Source organism: Trachinotus anak, unplaced genomic scaffold (genome assembly GCF_046630095.1).
Source record: "Trachinotus anak isolate AG129_WGS33_773 ecotype Australia unplaced genomic scaffold, CSIRO_AGI_Tana_v1 ptg000005l, whole genome shotgun sequence".
NCBI classification, from domain to species: Eukaryota; Metazoa; Chordata; class Actinopteri; order Carangiformes; family Carangidae; genus Trachinotus; species Trachinotus anak.
This window is the reverse complement of record NW_027273856.1, coordinates 612966-629614: the sequence shown is the minus strand read 5'-3', so window position 1 is coordinate 629614 and position 16649 is coordinate 612966. Positions and strand designations below refer to the sequence as shown.

General features: G+C 41.4%; 2 protein-coding genes and 1 long non-coding RNA gene across 3 annotated transcripts in view; all 3 read left to right on the top strand.

The window, feature by feature from the left end:
• LOC139621280 (uncharacterized) overlaps positions 1-3730 on the top strand; it is a 563233-nt gene extending 559503 nt beyond the window's left edge. The window contains exon 8 of the long non-coding RNA XR_011690975.1: positions 3419-3730. This is a non-coding gene — a long non-coding RNA (uncharacterized lncRNA). The remainder of the gene's footprint in view (positions 1-3418) is intronic.
• A 1422-nt stretch (positions 3731-5152) lies between these two features.
• On the top strand, positions 5153-10085 carry LOC139621278 (5,6-dihydroxyindole-2-carboxylic acid oxidase-like). Its single transcript, XM_071477602.1, has 7 exons — positions 5153-5712; positions 6105-6427; positions 7576-7780; positions 7867-8034; positions 8124-8303; positions 8436-8582; positions 8702-10085. Exons 1-7 carry the CDS (start codon positions 5358-5360, stop codon positions 8887-8889), a joined length of 1566 nt encoding a protein of 521 aa, XP_071333703.1. The 5' UTR covers positions 5153-5357; the 3' UTR covers positions 8890-10085.
• Positions 10086-10221: 136 nt separating this feature from the next.
• On the top strand, positions 10222-15089 carry LOC139621279 (leucine rich adaptor protein 1-like). Its single transcript, XM_071477603.1, has 2 exons — positions 10222-10947; positions 13601-15089. Exons 1-2 carry the CDS (start codon positions 10738-10740, stop codon positions 13988-13990), a joined length of 600 nt encoding a protein of 199 aa, XP_071333704.1. The 5' UTR covers positions 10222-10737; the 3' UTR covers positions 13991-15089.
• Positions 15090-16649: the final 1560 nt, after the last annotated feature.

The window sequence follows — 16649 nt, the reverse complement described above, 5'->3', positions numbered from 1 at the left end:
AGGATGAATCCTTGTGACTTTCCTGACTGTCCTACTTATCGTCTAGCGCCCCCCAGTTGGTCAAAGATGTAACTTCTTCTGTGAAATGTCTCAAAAACATCTACTCGATGGATTGCCACAAAAATCTTATACAGTCATTCACGGCTCCAGAGGTTCATCCATATGAGGTTGTCTCAACAACTGGATGGTTTACTGCGCATGAAATTTCACACACACATCCATGCCTCCCTCAAGATGATTTCTATTAACTTTGTTTATCTTCTGACTTTTCATCTAGTCCGATCCATACATCAAAATTTCAGTTTGTCCAATGCTCGGACCAATTACTAAATACCTGCAAAAGTAATGGCATTCCCATCAGCCTAAGCTGCACTTGCTAATTTGCAAATGTTAGCAAGCTAATACGCTAAACAAAGATGGTGAACATGTTAAACATTATGCCAAGTATTAGCATGTCAGCTTTGACATTGTGAGCATGTTAGCATTCTGATGTTACCATTTAGCTTGTAGCACTGCTGTGCCTAACAACAGCCTCAACAGCTCACAAGCTTCTGGCATGAGTGTAGACTCTTAGTCTTGTTATACCGTAGATGCCTCAAGCTATAACAGTGCGTCCTCATGGGACTCTGTCTTTCAGATTATTAGAAATATTTTATTTTTGTTTTTCCCTCATTTGCTGAGGAGCAAATGAAAATGAGGAAACGCAGGGGCTGGGATGAAATGAGTGGCATTAAGACAGCCTGCGATGTCAAAGTGAAAGAGAATGAGAAGAAGTTGCAGGCATTGTCTTAGAGGACAGGACAGGGGAGAAGGAGAGATAGGCAGACAGTCATGTGAACTGCTTGTATAGCTCCCTCTTAATGACTCCCACTGTGCCATTTTTACCAAAGGCAAGGATTACCATTAAGCCCAAGTCACATCTTCTCACATGATCCTCTATCCTGCCCAAGGTTTATTCACACACATGCAGAGACGTGAGCACACACATGAATTGTGGCAGGGGAGAGGAGGGATGAAGGGGAGGTCGGGGGAGGTCGGGGGAGCAGTGGTCACGGGATTTCCAGAGATGTGTACACGTGTAATCCCCATGGTAGAATAATGCAGTATATTTCTAAACAATGATAAGCCATAATTTTCTTGTTTTTGGATGTAACTACAGTTTGTTTTCATTTGTGTTTGTATAGTTGGATCTTTCATATGTTAATCGTCATTTCAGACAGATTAGAGTGTGAAATTTAGTGTTTACACTCATCTAATGTGCATGAATTTAAAGATAATTGACAAACCTAGCTTTTACAGACTAAATCATTTGATAAATTGTCATATAGCAACAAAGGAAATTAGTCTGGATTCCAGCCACCTATTTTATTGCCTCACTATTTGTAGGGTAATCATAATAGATTTGTATTAAGTTTATATCATATGCATGTACACTAATTTGACACAGCTACAGTGAATTATACATAAGTTTGGCAGAGAGATGATGAGCATAAAAGCTTCTTACAGACTTAATCAAAAGTGAAAAGCTAACTCCTCCATTTTCAGGTCAACAGTACTGTGAATTATTAAATACCCACTACTCTATAATGATGATAAATCATAGAAAAATAATTTAGGGCCAGTATCAAACTGTAAAGTCAAAATAATAACTGTTCATTCATTCAAATGTAGAAACCTAGATGGAGACTGCAAACAAATTAAGTTTGAATGGTCATAACAACCTTGACAAGCTAATAGGCCTCCTACCAGCTTGCAATGGGAACATGGGAACTGCACATACATAAGGAATGTGGCTGTATTTTCAAATGTACTTCATGAGAATGAGCTTAGCGATAGCTTTGTGTAATCCTTGCAGTCACGCCCCAATTATGAAACAATACATCCTGACTGGAATTATGATAAGCAATGTGAAACACATGACTGGGTTAAGAATCTTTGCCTTTTAGTGCATGGAATCAAACTGGAAAAAGTTTCTCCTCTTAGAAAAGCACAGCATTGTTATAATGTTTTTTTTGGAGTACATTGAATGTTTTCAAGTTTAAAAGCAGTTTATTTCCCAAGAACAAATTTCACAGTTGATAATTTAGCTCTAGAACTAAATATTTTAATTCTTGAGCAAACTGCATCAAACAGTAGCTTAGTTTGACAGAGTATATATCCTTTTACTAACTAAAAGTACCAGTGGAACAATGTAAAAATATTCCACTGCAAGTAAAAGTCCTGCATTCAAAACTCTGCTTAAGTCAAAGTATAAAAGTAGTATCAGCAAAATGTAGGCTACCAAACTGTGTAACTGATATATTTGGTATATCCAACAATCTCTAAGCAGCATTTGCTGTTGTAGCTGGTAAAGGTGGAGCTATTTACATTATGTAAAGTTAGTTTAGTGCAGTGATTCTCAGCATATGGGTGGAGCCCAACTAAAAAGACCCCAAAAGGTCACAAGATGAATATGAGGGGTCGTGAGATTATTAATGGGGTAGAAAAGTAAATCTCTTTGAGCTATAGAAAGTTATTTACATCAAACCATCCCAGAAAAACTCTGGGATGGTACTCTCACTCTTTGGTTTAAAAAGCAAAAAAAAAAAAAAAAAACAGGCCTAAACAGACATTGCTTTTTGATGATGTCTAAAGCTACAAAGATTTGAGAGCACTGGTTTAATCTTTAACAATTTATTATGTCTTATTATGTTTTTAATGTGAAAATCTTAATCAGAAAAGCAATTAGTAACAACTGTCACACCAATGCAGTGGTGTACAGGCACAATAGTTGCCTCTCCAGTAGAAGTAAAATGTTGTTTCCCTCCTCTGTTTGTATTCAGCATGGCTGCATCTAATGGGGCTTTTTAGCTGCTAATCGTGCATCCTTAGTGGTTGTCTTGTTATTTTAAGGAACACTGGTTATCTGCTGTTTCGATCTTACTGAAACTCCCTTTCTTTGAAGTGAAAACAGCTGAAAACCTGACATTGATTTGTTTTTTCCCTTTCCTAAAAAAAATCTCCCCATCGCCTTCATTTGATGAGTGAATTTGTGAAACATTCGCTTGCTTATTAGTGGGTGTTGATCCCCTTGAGGATATCTGATATACATGTCCTAGTTTTTTGTGAAATAATTTCTGATAATTAATTAAAAACTATTGTTCAAACTATCAAGTGTCCTCTGTGCAACCCCAACACAGTGTGAAGCCTGCAGTGAATGTAACACTCTGGGTGTTTTAGAAAGAACCTGCCTCACTGATCTTGCCCTACATTCTAGCTCCTTCGGGTTATCGCTGTAGGTTTTGTCAACAATAACAGCCAATCATTTTCCTTTCCCCGCAACTACCTCAAGGTTATAGTAGCAACAGACCGAAATAATCAAGATTTTGCCGCTGGTACCATCAACTCATTTTAACTAATCAAAGGTTTTTGTTTTCAGCCCAGCTCCTTCACCTGCAGAACAATGAAGCAAATAAACAAACGGTGCACTCGCTGGAGGGGCGATTGGAGAGGGAATTCAAATGAATGCTGCACAGACGGTGCATAAAAAAGGTAAGTGGGGAAAAAAACCTGTTAGGAGCTGAGGAGAGTGGTAAGTTTTCACAATAATTAAACACATTTTTATACTTGATGACTCCACTTTTACCTGAAATTCATTACACTGGATTATGTTATTTTTATAGATTCCTCTAAAGGGGTCTACCACCAAATTCTACACATGGAGATCAGTTTACCAGTCATGAATAGTGCTGCTCATCATGGCAAAACTGTTGTATTTTTTGGCCCTAGAGAAGCTATATCAAGTCTGAGGAAATAACCCTGATGACATCAGGGTTATCTCACCTTGGGCTTGGGCTTGGAGGCTTAAATGTATAACAGAAAGCCTGTGTTACCAAGTGGATGGGTGGTGTTTGAAAGATGTGAGCATTTAAGAGGCATGGAAGGTCTTTATGTGCTTTTATGTCATATTGGTGTTGATCTGGTTGGAGGATTGTTGCATGATTGTCAGTTTCCAACTTGGGTTTGGTTTAACATCAATGCCATCTGAAATCTGGAAGGGCCTGAAAACCAGATAAACATGGGAGCCTCCACGACAGCCCATAGTTCTCACCACTGTCAGCAGTCTCAAAGGACTTTACTTCAATGTCATTTCCAAGTGTAGAGACATAGAGGGTACAGTTCACATCCGACCCATAAACTTCCTTTGCAGCAAGCCAAACATAAAGCAATAAAAGACAATGGTACAGTTCAAATGCAGAGGTGCACAACAGTTTGAAAACAGTAAGAACATTTTTTAAAGTTTATTTCAAAGGGAATGCATGGAAATTTGAACGTGATGCATCTGATTAACTTTAGAAACAATAGGGGAAAAAAATCTAAATTCCTAGAAGATCTCTTTTTGTAGAATAAATTCCCCTCATGATTCCATGTCTCACATGCTTGAGGCCCCAAAGCAGCCTAGAGCTTGCCAAAAGAGGGAGGTGGGAGAGTGAGAGAGTGAGAGCCAGGCCTTCCTGAGAAGTCAAATGACCTGAAATATGATCACATTAACAAACACATAAACCTTTGAGGCTTTTTCAAGATTAGATTCTGGTATTTTATACAGTGGGAGGAATATTCTAAATAGCAAATTTTGGGTTATTTGGTGAGTTTCTGTTTGATTTTCAATAATGGACAAAAGTGAGAGTTTACAAGTGCAAAAGCAGATAATATAAACAAAAACTTCTGTGCTTGCAACACCAAATTGATTATTCTAATTCCACAAATTTGTACTTGTGTGCCAGGGGCTGCATTTGTAAAGCGCTATAACTTCACAACAAATTAATTTTCATACAGTGCTCACAAAACCGTGCTGAAACGTTACAGTCCATGTACAAGCATTAAAGTCTGTGGGTATTGTAGTAATTCATCACAATTTGCGTTTTAATCTGAAAAAAAAAATGTTGTCATCAATTAGACTTTCTGACATTTAATATTGGGCTCGTTTAGGTAACTGCAGAAGTCCAGTGAGTCTTCAGAAGAAGAATAATGTGCATGACCGGATCACACTACCTCCATTCTCTCCAGCCCCAGTAGGAAATATGATGTTATGTGATGGGATCACGCGGGAGTCTGAAAATCCGGGCAGTCATGCGTTAATCCGGTATTTAAGGCCGACGGTGCGCTGCTTGTGGGGGAAATACAAGCAGGGCCCTGGGCGCAGGAGAGGGGAAGCTGTATACACACTCAGTTGACAGAGAAAGTCATTCCAGAAGTGTTGAAGTGATGCGCGTTCATTTTGGATGAAAGGGTCTGTCTGAAAGTGCATATTGTTAGATAAAGATCTAGGTGCTATAACTGACTCTGAGCCAGCCGCAGCCGTGCGTAAAATTTGGATAATGTGGCGGTGCTGCTTTTTGGCGCTTGTGGGAGCGGTGGTGGTGAGCGCTCAGTTCCCCAGAGAGTGTGTGACACCCGAGGGGCTCAGGAGTGGACAGTGCTGTCCGTCACCCTCCCCACTCAACAACGACCCATGTGGCTCCAGCTCGGGCCGCGGACAGTGTGTGTCCATCACGGCTGACGCGCGGCCGCACGGGCCTCAGTACCCCCATGACGGGCGGGACGACCGGGAACGATGGCCCATCCGCTTCTTCAACCGCACTTGTCAGTGTAACGGGAACTTCAGCGGCTATAACTGCGGCCGCTGCAGACACGGATGGACGGGGCCCAACTGTGACCAGCGGGTTTCTGTTGGTAAGTGATCGATAGTATGATAGATTATTTATTCAAACTCCTCAGAGAAAGTCGGAAAGTCAGCTAGCAGGTACAGGGCTGGTGTCGACCCAACGCCAGTGCTGAAGTGCCAGTGCTCAGTGGCACTTCAGCACTGCTTTAAGACACACGCACATATAAGATGGTTTTGGCCCATTTAACAAGATTTCGGTTTCGGTCTGGCGAAGACAGAGTATTTTAGAAAGATTACTTCAAATTGAGACCCCATGAAACAAGTCGAATTACTTCTGAAGTCGTTCCAACCCAGATGTTTAGAAATGACGATGAAATTACGCACATTGTCTGCATTAAAAACGATCCCCAGATAACTAATGATTAAATTAATCCACTTTCCCCCTGTTATAATCCCACAGTAAGAAGAAACGTGATGCAGCTCAGCGCGGATGAGAAGCGTGCGTTTGTGGACGCGCTGGACCAGGCCAAGCGCACCGTGCACCCGGACCTGGTGATCGCCACCCGGCGCTACCTGGAGATCTTCGGGCCCGACGGAAACACCGTCCAGTTTGAAAACATCACCATTTACAATTACTTCGTGTGGTCCCACTACTACTCCGTCAGCAAGACGTTCCTGGGTGCCGGGCAGGCCAGTTTCGGGGGAGTGGACTTCTCACATGAGGGGCCCGGGTTCGTCACTTGGCACAGGTACCACCTGCTGCAGCTGGAGAGAGACATGCAGGTGAGATTTGTTTAAGAGTAATCCCACTATAATTGTGTAGCAATAGTCCTGTAGAGATAGTTCTGACGTCGATTGGGTGTTTAAGATAAAGGAAATAATCTAATTGATTTTCTTTGTGGTTGCTTGGAGGTAATCGTCTCATCACTAGTTTTTGTTTTGTTTAGTTTTGTTTAATTTGCCGACTGATAGCCCACTTCCGCATGTCGGTCATGTACAAAGCGGGATTTTAAGCGTTTTATGGGCACAGATTCGATTTGGAGGAAACGGCAGCAGGCCGACTTCTTCCTGCTCAGTAAGCTCACTGACAGGCACAGTTTGAGGGAGAACACTCATTTTCAACACAAGATCAGGATCAACTACACCAACTAAGATGACTGAAAATGTCTCAGCTTCTTGTCCTGCTACAATAAAATCAATTAACAGCTCACTTTTTTTTCATTTTTGTTAATGTCTGGATTCATGAGTAGTAGTTAGGATCCATTAGAGCTTTTTGGGATCAAAAACAGTGGAAGTTCAGGGTATGGGGTTTTGGTGATTTAGTCGGGATTTTTCAAAGGAAAACAGTATCAGGGATTCAAAGGTGTGCAAAGAGTCAGTCTTCCCTTTGGCGTGATGAATCATTTTACTCACTGACACAATAATTTTGCCTATCTGTGTTGTATATATCTCTGTTTATATGTAGTGTTAATCTCAAGTTTTTGCAGGAGGTAATCAGGAAAAAAAAAACTTGTGGATGAGCTTCACACTTCATTGTACCTTTCAAAATCTTTTTTCTGTCCTCATGTTGCACACACATTCTGTGTTGTTGAGTTGATACTAACATATGTTGCATATGAAGTTTCCTCAAAGGTGAACAGGTGTTGTTATAGGCTGTCAGCAAATGAACAGCAAATCACAATGTGTCAATGGGATAACCAGTTAGTCCGCTGCCTTATGACACAAATGCTAATTGAGACTTTATGGATACTTGGACCCAAGGGGATTGGAATATATTGTTGGCAGCACAATGAAATAAAGCCTCCCTTAAACTCTGGAAAGCTTATTCCTGCTCAAAGCCTTGGTGCTCTGTTTCTGCTTCTCTGCCCTGATCTCCACATTCACAATCACTCACCCAGCCATCCTTTCATTTATTTATATCTAACAACTAGGATATGCTGCAAAACCCCTCCTTCGCCCTGCCCTACTGGAACTTTGCCATCGGTGGAAGCACATGTGACATCTGCACAGATGACCTGATGGGAGCCAGGAGCAGTTTTGACATGAATTCCCTGAGCCCCAACTCCATTTTCTCCCAGTGGAGGGTCATCTGTGAGAGTGTAGGGGACTATGACACACTGGGAACCATCTGCAACAGTAAGACCATTGCTCGTTTACTATGTGATGTTACAGTGGTCCTCATTATTCTGTTGCTATAGTCTATCTTATCGATCACCTTCCAGACACTGAGACATCTCCCATCAGGAGGAACCCAGCAGGGAATGTCAATAGGCCAATGGTCCAGCGTCTCCCAGAGCCCCAGGATGTGGCCGACTGTCTCCAGGTTAACGCTTTTGACACACCGCCGTACTACTCCACCTCCTCTGAAAGCTTCAGAAACACAATTGAAGGTGAGTGGCAACAAAGATATTTCTTCCTCTTCCTGTCTGTCACACAGTGCGTGTCCGTTTTCTTATACATTTTCATGTTGTTTTGTCAGGCTACAGTGCCCCCCAGGGCAACTATGACCCTGTGGTTAGGAGCCTCCACAACCTGGCCCATTTGTTCCTCAACGGGACAGGAGGACAGACCCATCTTTCACCCAATGACCCTATCTTCGTCCTGCTCCACACATACACTGATGCCATTTTTGATGAATGGTTGAGGAGACACAGTCCAGGTGTTTTTATCAATAAAAATCTAGTTTAAAGGCCACTTGTACTTGTTCTTTTTTTTCATTATATCTGCATTTATTTTTACTTCATTGATAGAATGATGAGCTTGTGGGCTAACTTGACGTTTTTCTTGAAAGGTTCGGCAGTGTATCCTGAAGAAAATGCTCCCATTGGTCACAACAGGAACTACAACATGGTGCCTTTCTGGCCTCCAGTGACTAACGCTGAGATGTTTGTTACTGCGCCTGAAAATCTTGGTTACTCTTATGAAGCTGAATGGCCAGGTATGCATTTTGGATTCCCTCCAGTTCCATACCATACATTTTTGTGGCCCTGCTTTCAATCTGGCTGTTGAATGAATGCAGACGACGAGGGCATTAATCATCTCCTTCAACTTTTCTAGGTCAAGCTTTCACTCTGACTGAAATCATCACCATGGCAATAGTCGCTGCCCTTGTGGTTGTTGCACTCATTTTTGCTGCCACCACATGTGCCGTGCGTGCCAGATCTTACAAGATGGAGGGCCACCAGCCTCTGCTCGGGGATCAGTACCAGCGGTACGACGATGAAAAAAGCCAATCTGTCGTCTAAGATCTGTGTTTGAACAAGAGCCTTGCCTCTGTGCCTCTTCTATTTACTTTTGCAATGACACAGCTGTGCAGTTTGTTAAAGCCCAAATCTGTTCTCTCCAGAAAATGCTCTTGAAAATCACATTTATACTACATTCATGTTCCTATATCAAAAACTGGTGCAGGTCTTTTCTTTTCTTTTTTTAATACTGCAGTCATGAACATTTTACTTTTACATTTCCCATATGGACATAAAAGACTCAATTTACATCATTAATTATAATGGAAAGGTAAATATAAATGCAGCAGTCTTTAAGGGTAGCTTGTGACTTTTGCAAAAAAAATAGCAAAGGTTGTCTCAGCAATTTTCAGACTTCTGGAAAATGGAAAATGTGTTCACATAAAGTAGCATGAGCAAATGAAGTGTTGTTGAGATAGGCATGCCACCAGATGGAGCTCCACTCTGATCCGAGCCAGGCTTTCAAAATGTCAAGTAAGTTATCAGCAATGCGATGTAGTGCCCTGTGTAGGTCAGTGCTTGATATTTCACTTCAAGGGTGATCAGGTGTAAAGGATGCAGATTCTGACAAGTGATGCAGAATGTTCTGTAACTTTTTGAAGACATTTAAAGTAATAGAGAAGGTAAGGCAAAAATAATCAAAGCACAGCCTTAAAGAACTACAACTTCCATGATGTTTATAGGCTATAGCACTTTTGTTTCTCTGACTTCACAGACACAGTAGTTTAGCTTAGTTGCATCATGGCGGAGCAAGTGAGGTGGTTGACAGTAATAATAGTACAATAAACTGCTCATGTAATAAAGCCACAATGCCCACAAGGAGGTGCAGTAGTTCAACCTCTGAAACTGCTTGTACAGCAGTTATTAAAGGAGATATGCTTCTTTCTTTTTGTAATGATTATTTAAGATACATTGATCCACATGACCTGAAATGTTGTTAATAATAAATTAAGATATAGAAAGAAAATTAAGAAGAAATATAGTGAATTGCAGAGGGTCAACAGGTTTTAATATAGAGACCTTACTGAACTGCCAATACAGGTTTATTCCCCTTTTTAAAAAAAAAAAAAAACCAAAAAACTACATTTATGTGAAATGGTAATTAATGCTTTTCCGTTTTTACATTTCAACTTTTGCCAAAATGTTGTTGGATCTGGGTGCACGCAAAATATTTTAAGTGATTAAAGTTGAAGCCTTCACACAGCGGTTTTGTTGGACTTTGTACTGACTTTCATGTGACTAAAAAAAAAAAAAAATACCCCAACATACATTTACAACACATTACTGCATTACTTATTATCATCTCTCCCGTGCACGGAGCACACCTGCTGAGTGCATAATTGTTTGTGGACATGCATTCATCTAAGTGTCCTTCCAAGCAGCCTGCAGTGCTCGCCTCGGGCTGCGGAGCGTTGCAGGTCTCGCCGTCTCGCCAGTGGCTGGACCGCCGCTGCTCCTAATTCCTACCGCCTCAAACATGTATTCCCTCGCGTTTCTCCCGACAGCTCACCTGCGCGGTGTCTGGTTTCAGGGGAAGCTCTCCTGTGGGAGGGTCCACGGAGAGCGCCCTGCCGTTCGGCGGCCTCATCACTGGTCAGACTCTTCAATGGGAGGTGTGTTGATGGAGCAGCGGCGAAGTGTGTCCGGCTCGACACTTCGCTCTGAATCAAGTTGTGAAGACGCAGGCGCTTCTTCCTGTTACTTTGAATCGACTCCTCTTTAGCCGCAATTAACTAACTCACTCACTCACTAATAAGCCGGAAGGTCCCCGAGGTCGCAGCTGCGTAGTTTTCCTCCTCTGCCGGTTCCGAAGCAAACAGTGAAGCCGTGGACGCGTCCTCACAGTCCACGATGGACGAGGATAACGGCGTTGTGCCTGACTTGAGGGACATAGAGTCAAAGCTGGGTCGGAAAGTTCCCGATAGTCTCGTTCGCTCTCTAGTCGGAGGAAAACATCACGACAAGCAGTCGGCAACGCCGCATTTGGTGAGCTGCAAGCTGTGCGATTCTGCGGACTTGAAAAGGCTGGAGAGCAAGATGCAGTTCCTGAAACAAGAAATGGTAAGTTCCCGTGTCTGTGTGCCACCTCACTGAGCGAGCTGCTGGGACATTGTCGCTTTGACAGAAAAGTTACCAAATAGCTTTTAAATAGCTATAAATACTACAAACCATATGGCATGTGCGACACAGCAAGTTTACCGACTGGTAATTACAAGCTAGTGCACATTTCTTAATTCTATGTTTGACCAAGCTTTGTATTTATCTACAAACGTTTAAAAAAAAATGAAAAAAATATGTTGGACATGACCTTGGCTATTTAGCATAGTAAGTTTATTTTTCATAGGTCTGCTCTCTCCACTGTATTACATTCATTGGCAGCTCAGCCTGGGCTCACAGGGAAAGCACATGCACAGCAGGTCTATGTATCAACATGTGGTTGTTAAAGTTTCAGGGATGGGTGTTGTGCCTCAGTTGTCTTAAAAGGCAGCATGAAAGTGGTCAGGAGGAGAGAGCCATTCACACCTGCGCGCCGCGGCCACTCAGGCCTTTGTTCATGAACCCTCCTCAGGCCAGAAAATACTTCCACCCTCTTGTGATGCAAACTACTCTGTGAAACCCAGTTGTGCCTGTGTAATTACCTCTTCATGATTACATGGTTGTATCTGCTAACGCTCACCATTAAATTGTTTTCAAGTGCCACGCTTGTTCCGCAGTCACAGCACGGTCCCATTTTAAGTAAGGTCATGGAGGGTATTAGGACTGCTGAGCAGATGGCCAAGTTGACCGAGTTTTGCAGACTGTAGTAGGACTGAATCATGGCCAGCAGACTGACCAATCACTCAGAGACTTTGTGTTGATAGGCTTAGTTTTATGTCTATGTGACGAACCTACTGAGGCCTATAACAAGCTCATTTTGTCTTTGCAAATGCAATAACATGTACCTCGGTTTATTCAACTTCTGTTTCCACCGGACTTGTCAAATTTACTATCAGTCATGTGTTCATTTAATTGTGCTGATATGAGCAAAAACTTTTTTAAATTAACTGAGTGGAGTTCCATCAGTGGTCTGTTATTGTCAGACGGCTCCTTTTGAATTTGGGCCATCCTGGGCTTCCCTGGTTTTGTGGCTCCCTTCACAGCTCAATCACTAATCCAATCAGTTTTGGAGTGCACAAGCCTGGAGGACACACAGACACACGTGTTCTTACAACATTTGAGAGGCCAATCAATCTACAGCCAATCAAATGAGCAAATGAACTTTGAAATGAGCTATTTCCAAAAAAAGTTTGGAGCCAGCTCTTATTAGTTTCATACGACAAATTAGATATGTTTTTACTATCCAGTGCAGACAAAATTATGCAGCTCTAATTGTGTTTCCTAAACTTATTTTGTGATACCGACCCATGAGACACGAGATAGCTGCTAGGACTAAAACTTCAATACAGCTCCATCTGCTCGACTTCCATGTGTGCATAAAGCGGGTGGTTATACTGGCAAAACAAACACACTGGCAGCATTATGAGCTAAATGGAGGCTGGTTGTAAATCCACCCCAAAGAAAGGCTGTTGTATCAAGCCAGCTATGTGGAACACTGTACCAGCCCTGTCCGCCTTCATCTGCCTCAATGCATTTTCAGTGTGGCAGGATGTTGCAGCTGCTCTGACTGGCAGTTTGTCACCCAGTGACACAGGGGAATCCCTTTGAATGGCTCTATAGGCTGTCCGCTTCCACCCTGAGTCAATGGCATGGTTTGTCGTGGCAGGGACTTAAATTAATGGTCATACTGTGTAAAGTAGGCATGCCATTCATTATCCTGGATAAAAAGTGTTTCCTGGCTGTGCATTTACATGGGTATTACAAGTCCTTTTTCCGGTAGCACAGCTAAGTGTCTTTGTTCATTACAAAGCCTGATAGTCAAAACAAAATAGCACACAGTGTTCTTGCCATGAGAGGACATAAGAAAGCTTAGAGTTGTTGAGGAAAAAAAAAATCTCACCACAAGGTCATAGCTCCTGTTGAGCTTTCAGTCATATCACAGGATTTTCATTAGTAGATAGAGTTTGCTTAGTTGTGGTGGGTCTGTATGATTAAATTTCCCCTTTTTTCATAAGGAACATTTTAACTACTTCCTGTCTGTCATGGCTTGAAAGCTGATGTTTCATTTGCTGAGGACAGCTACTAAATGGACCATATGGTGTGAGCAGTCATCTTTGCTGCTGTTTCCAGGGTCTGAAAATGCACTTTGAACCTCAGTGCTGACAATAGTTAACAATGAAAATAGCTCTTGTTTTGTTTTCTGTTTACTTCCCATTCTACTTCTGAGGACACACAGTTTAATTTAGTAGTTGTTTTGAAGGAACAGTTTGACATTTTGAGAAACAATAGAGTTTGATGAAAAGATTGATACCATTTTCATTTCTGTTTGTTATATACATTATGAGGTTACAGCTAGCAGAAGGGTATCTTAGCCTAGTTCAACTATTTATTGTGCAGAGGTATACGTTTCTACGAAAGCTCAAATGTTTGTCTTTAAATGTGTTAAACAGTGTGCTTCAGCTGTGCTATTCGACACCTTTTGTTACCTTTGGGCAGAGCCAGGCTAGCTGTTTACTGTATTGATGTTAAGCTCCCCCCCCCAGTCATACTACTCCTCCAACTTTTGATCGTCCTGAAGTACAATGACCTGACTGGGATGTTTTTGTTCAACTCACAGGCACATCTGCGAGCCATTGATGTGAAGCTGATGCAGCAGCTTATGTCAATCAACGAGGGCATCGAGTCCATCCGTTGGATGATAGAGGACAAAGGAGGCGTTGCCAGCCAAGATGGCAGTTTGACAGGCAGTTTGTACAGCCTATCAGACAGCCAGGACGGTACCTCACTGCAAGGCAGCTTCAGCAGCTTGAATGATGGTAACAGTGACGGCCTAGATGGTCTGTCTGTTGGTAGCTACCTGGACACTCTAGCAGAAGACCTCCCAGATGACCCATCACCTACGGACCTTGACGGTTTTGTGGACAAAACTGTAATTGATGGTGATTCTTTCAGCAAATCACCACTGAAACTTAGGGTGGAATCAGATGAATACTACTGCTTTGGATAATATTGATAAGTTAGATACGGTGGTTACAGACTACTGAGATATGTGTGTGTTCTTAACTTTGACAAATGAATACAGCTATCAGGTTATTTTTCCTACATGCTTTACATTTATAGCTTACCAAATAAGTTACTTTTTACATTGAGACCAGGTTCCTTATGTTGTGGGTTTGACACACCTCATCAAACCACTGCCACTTAATGTCACTGCAAATGCAAGTGAAAGCATTGTAACAATTCCTTATGTCTTAATTTTCCATGATGCAGATTCATTAAGTTAAAAAGGTGCTATATTATGCAGAAAGACCGGAAGTGATCCAATACCTCAGCAGTTTCTTTTTCACACAGGACTTCTTAGCCTGAAATGATTCAAGAAAGGGTGAATTAAAGCAGCAACTCCAGCAGTTTCCTTCTTTATCTGTGGAACATTCAACTTGGACTTTGCGTTGGGTCAACCACAATTGGCTGATCTAAGAAAAGGAGTAGATTAGGATTTAGCAGCCATTTGGAAAATTGGACATTTCATGCTGAGTGATGCAAGAGCCTAAACTGCTTAAAGTGGCAAAGTGGTTCGTTACAGCAAGTGCAATTTGCTCCATTGCCAAAGTCTGAGCACCACCTACTGTATATGTTAAGCTTTTCATTATTTTTACTTTAATGTGTTGACTGATACAAGTTCTTAAGCTAAACCCCACTCAGCAACTGCAGAATTTACAACACAAAGTCTTATACACAAGAGATTAGTTGCACATTGAAAGCACAGATGCTTGACTGAAAACCAAAGCAATTTGATTGTCTTAGAGATAATTTAGGCCTGAGGCAAAACCCCGGTACCACCAGATGGGAGATTTGTTGAAGGTGGACATAAGTTAAACACATTTTTGCTTTGCAGGCACATTTTAATTCTCTGTTGTCGAAAATGGTTTAACGAGAGCTTTACATTGCTGTACATAAATGTGTTGTTTTAGTTTTAAACTCCTTATGTTGATTTTGTTGGACATTTGTATTTTATGCTGCCTGCTTTTGAAAATGGTTTTATTGATTGCTAATTAATTTTGTTGTGGAAATGAAATAATATATTTAAATTTTCCTCTTGCTCACAATGTGTTAAGTTTTTAATGCAAAGAAACACTAACACGTGGTCTGAACTCTTGGGTTGGTGTCAGTTTTTAGCAAGGAAAAAACGAAAAAAGTTCACTGACCTTGTTATGGAATCTTAATGAGATGGAAAGTGAATATAATGGCACTTTCCCACTGTGGTAAATTTAAATTTAGAATAATCTCTGAATAATGAAGTCAGACTTTGTGGTGCCGTCTATAATGTGGCATGGAAAATTACCCTTGTTAATTAACTTTGTCAGTCCATGTCACGTTCCTTTGATAAAACACAAAACCAGGAAGATGGTTCTAAATTTGGCAGATGGCTGCTTATTTATGCCACTTAAAATTACCAAGCTGTTAGTAGATGAGGGCCATTTGGGAAAATATCTAGGATGGCATAGCAAGTGTGGAATCATGTTACCCAACACTCATGAGTATCTATGCATCTGTGCAGTTCTTGAACGGAATCATTTTTTAAATAACACCAATCATTGAGACACTAAGACAGACTCGCCAGCCATGTAGAATGGTCTGTAATGTTATTTTCATTTGTATTCATCTCACTAGCTTCTTATCTTTCAGGTGATGATTGAAATTCCAGACAGAGTTTACAGGGAAAGTCCTTGTTGGAAAGATGAGAACCTCGGTCTCTTTGGCTTGCAAATGAATGAGGGGCCATGTTGCCTCACTAGGTCTCATACTGGAATATGACATTAGGGTTTGACTTTGGAAAATGCTGTCTTCTTGGGATTAGTCTTCAGTCATTCACTTCGTCCATAGAGCTGTCTCATGGACAGGTGTCATCCTATTTTGAGTTAGAATTTGTGAAATCATGGTTGAAGGATTTTTAGGATGTTTTCTGAAAGCTTGGCAGTTTTCTTGCATTATATGAAATGCACAAAGTAACCAGATTGGACACAAAGGACACTTTTCGTGTTGCATTAGTGCAATACAGATATAATCGCTTTATCCAGACACATTAAGTGCATTTGTAACTTTGTCTCACTCCAAGTGCAAAGCAGCTTTATTTGGTTTTATGCTGCCTTTCCTTATCTCTACCTCCCAGAGGCTTTGGAAAGCTTAAGCTCCCTGTCAAGCTGAACCAGACTAAGGCCACTAAACCAAAGAGCCTCATGAATGGCACCGTGACCTGTGTGTCAGCAATTCAATTAAAACACAAAAAGTTCTCTCAGCTTCTCTAAATTTCATGTCTTAACAAATGTAACTGTGTCGCGACTGACTGATAGCTAATATCCCTAAGGGTAAAATGTTGAGACTGGAGCTAGTGGCCTTGAAATGATTGGACATACAAAACGGGTTCTGCAAGTTAATGTTGTAATGGGCCCGAGTCAAATTCCCTGAGAGCTACATGGTACACCACACATGAACAGACGTTGCCTTTTCTTATAAGTGTGCATTTCCTACATGAAAGAACCAGTTGAGACAGCCTTTGTGGTGGAGACAAGTGCTGTCTTTCACCAAACCATACACATTTTAAAAAAGTGTCATTGGTTTTTTCCAACAAATTCCTTCATTTCAAGCAAATATTAAGTATACAGTAC

Excerpts from the sequence above, each read along its gene's own strand:
- LOC139621278 (XM_071477602.1), top strand. The coding sequence starts at position 5,358 with ATGTGGCGGTGCTGCTTTTTGGCGCTTGTGGGAGCGGTGGTGGTGAGC. Across the intron at positions 8,304-8,435 it reads GTTGAGGAGACACAGTCCAG|GTTCGGCAGTGTATCCTGAA; the intron begins GTGTTTTTATCA and ends TTTTCTTGAAAG. Across the intron at positions 8,583-8,701 it reads TTATGAAGCTGAATGGCCAG|GTCAAGCTTTCACTCTGACT; the intron begins GTATGCATTTTG and ends CAACTTTTCTAG.
- LOC139621279 (XM_071477603.1), top strand. The coding sequence starts at position 10,738 with ATGGACGAGGATAACGGCGTTGTGCCTGACTTGAGGGACATAGAGTCA. Across the intron at positions 10,948-13,600 it reads AGTTCCTGAAACAAGAAATG|GCACATCTGCGAGCCATTGA; the intron begins GTAAGTTCCCGT and ends TTCAACTCACAG.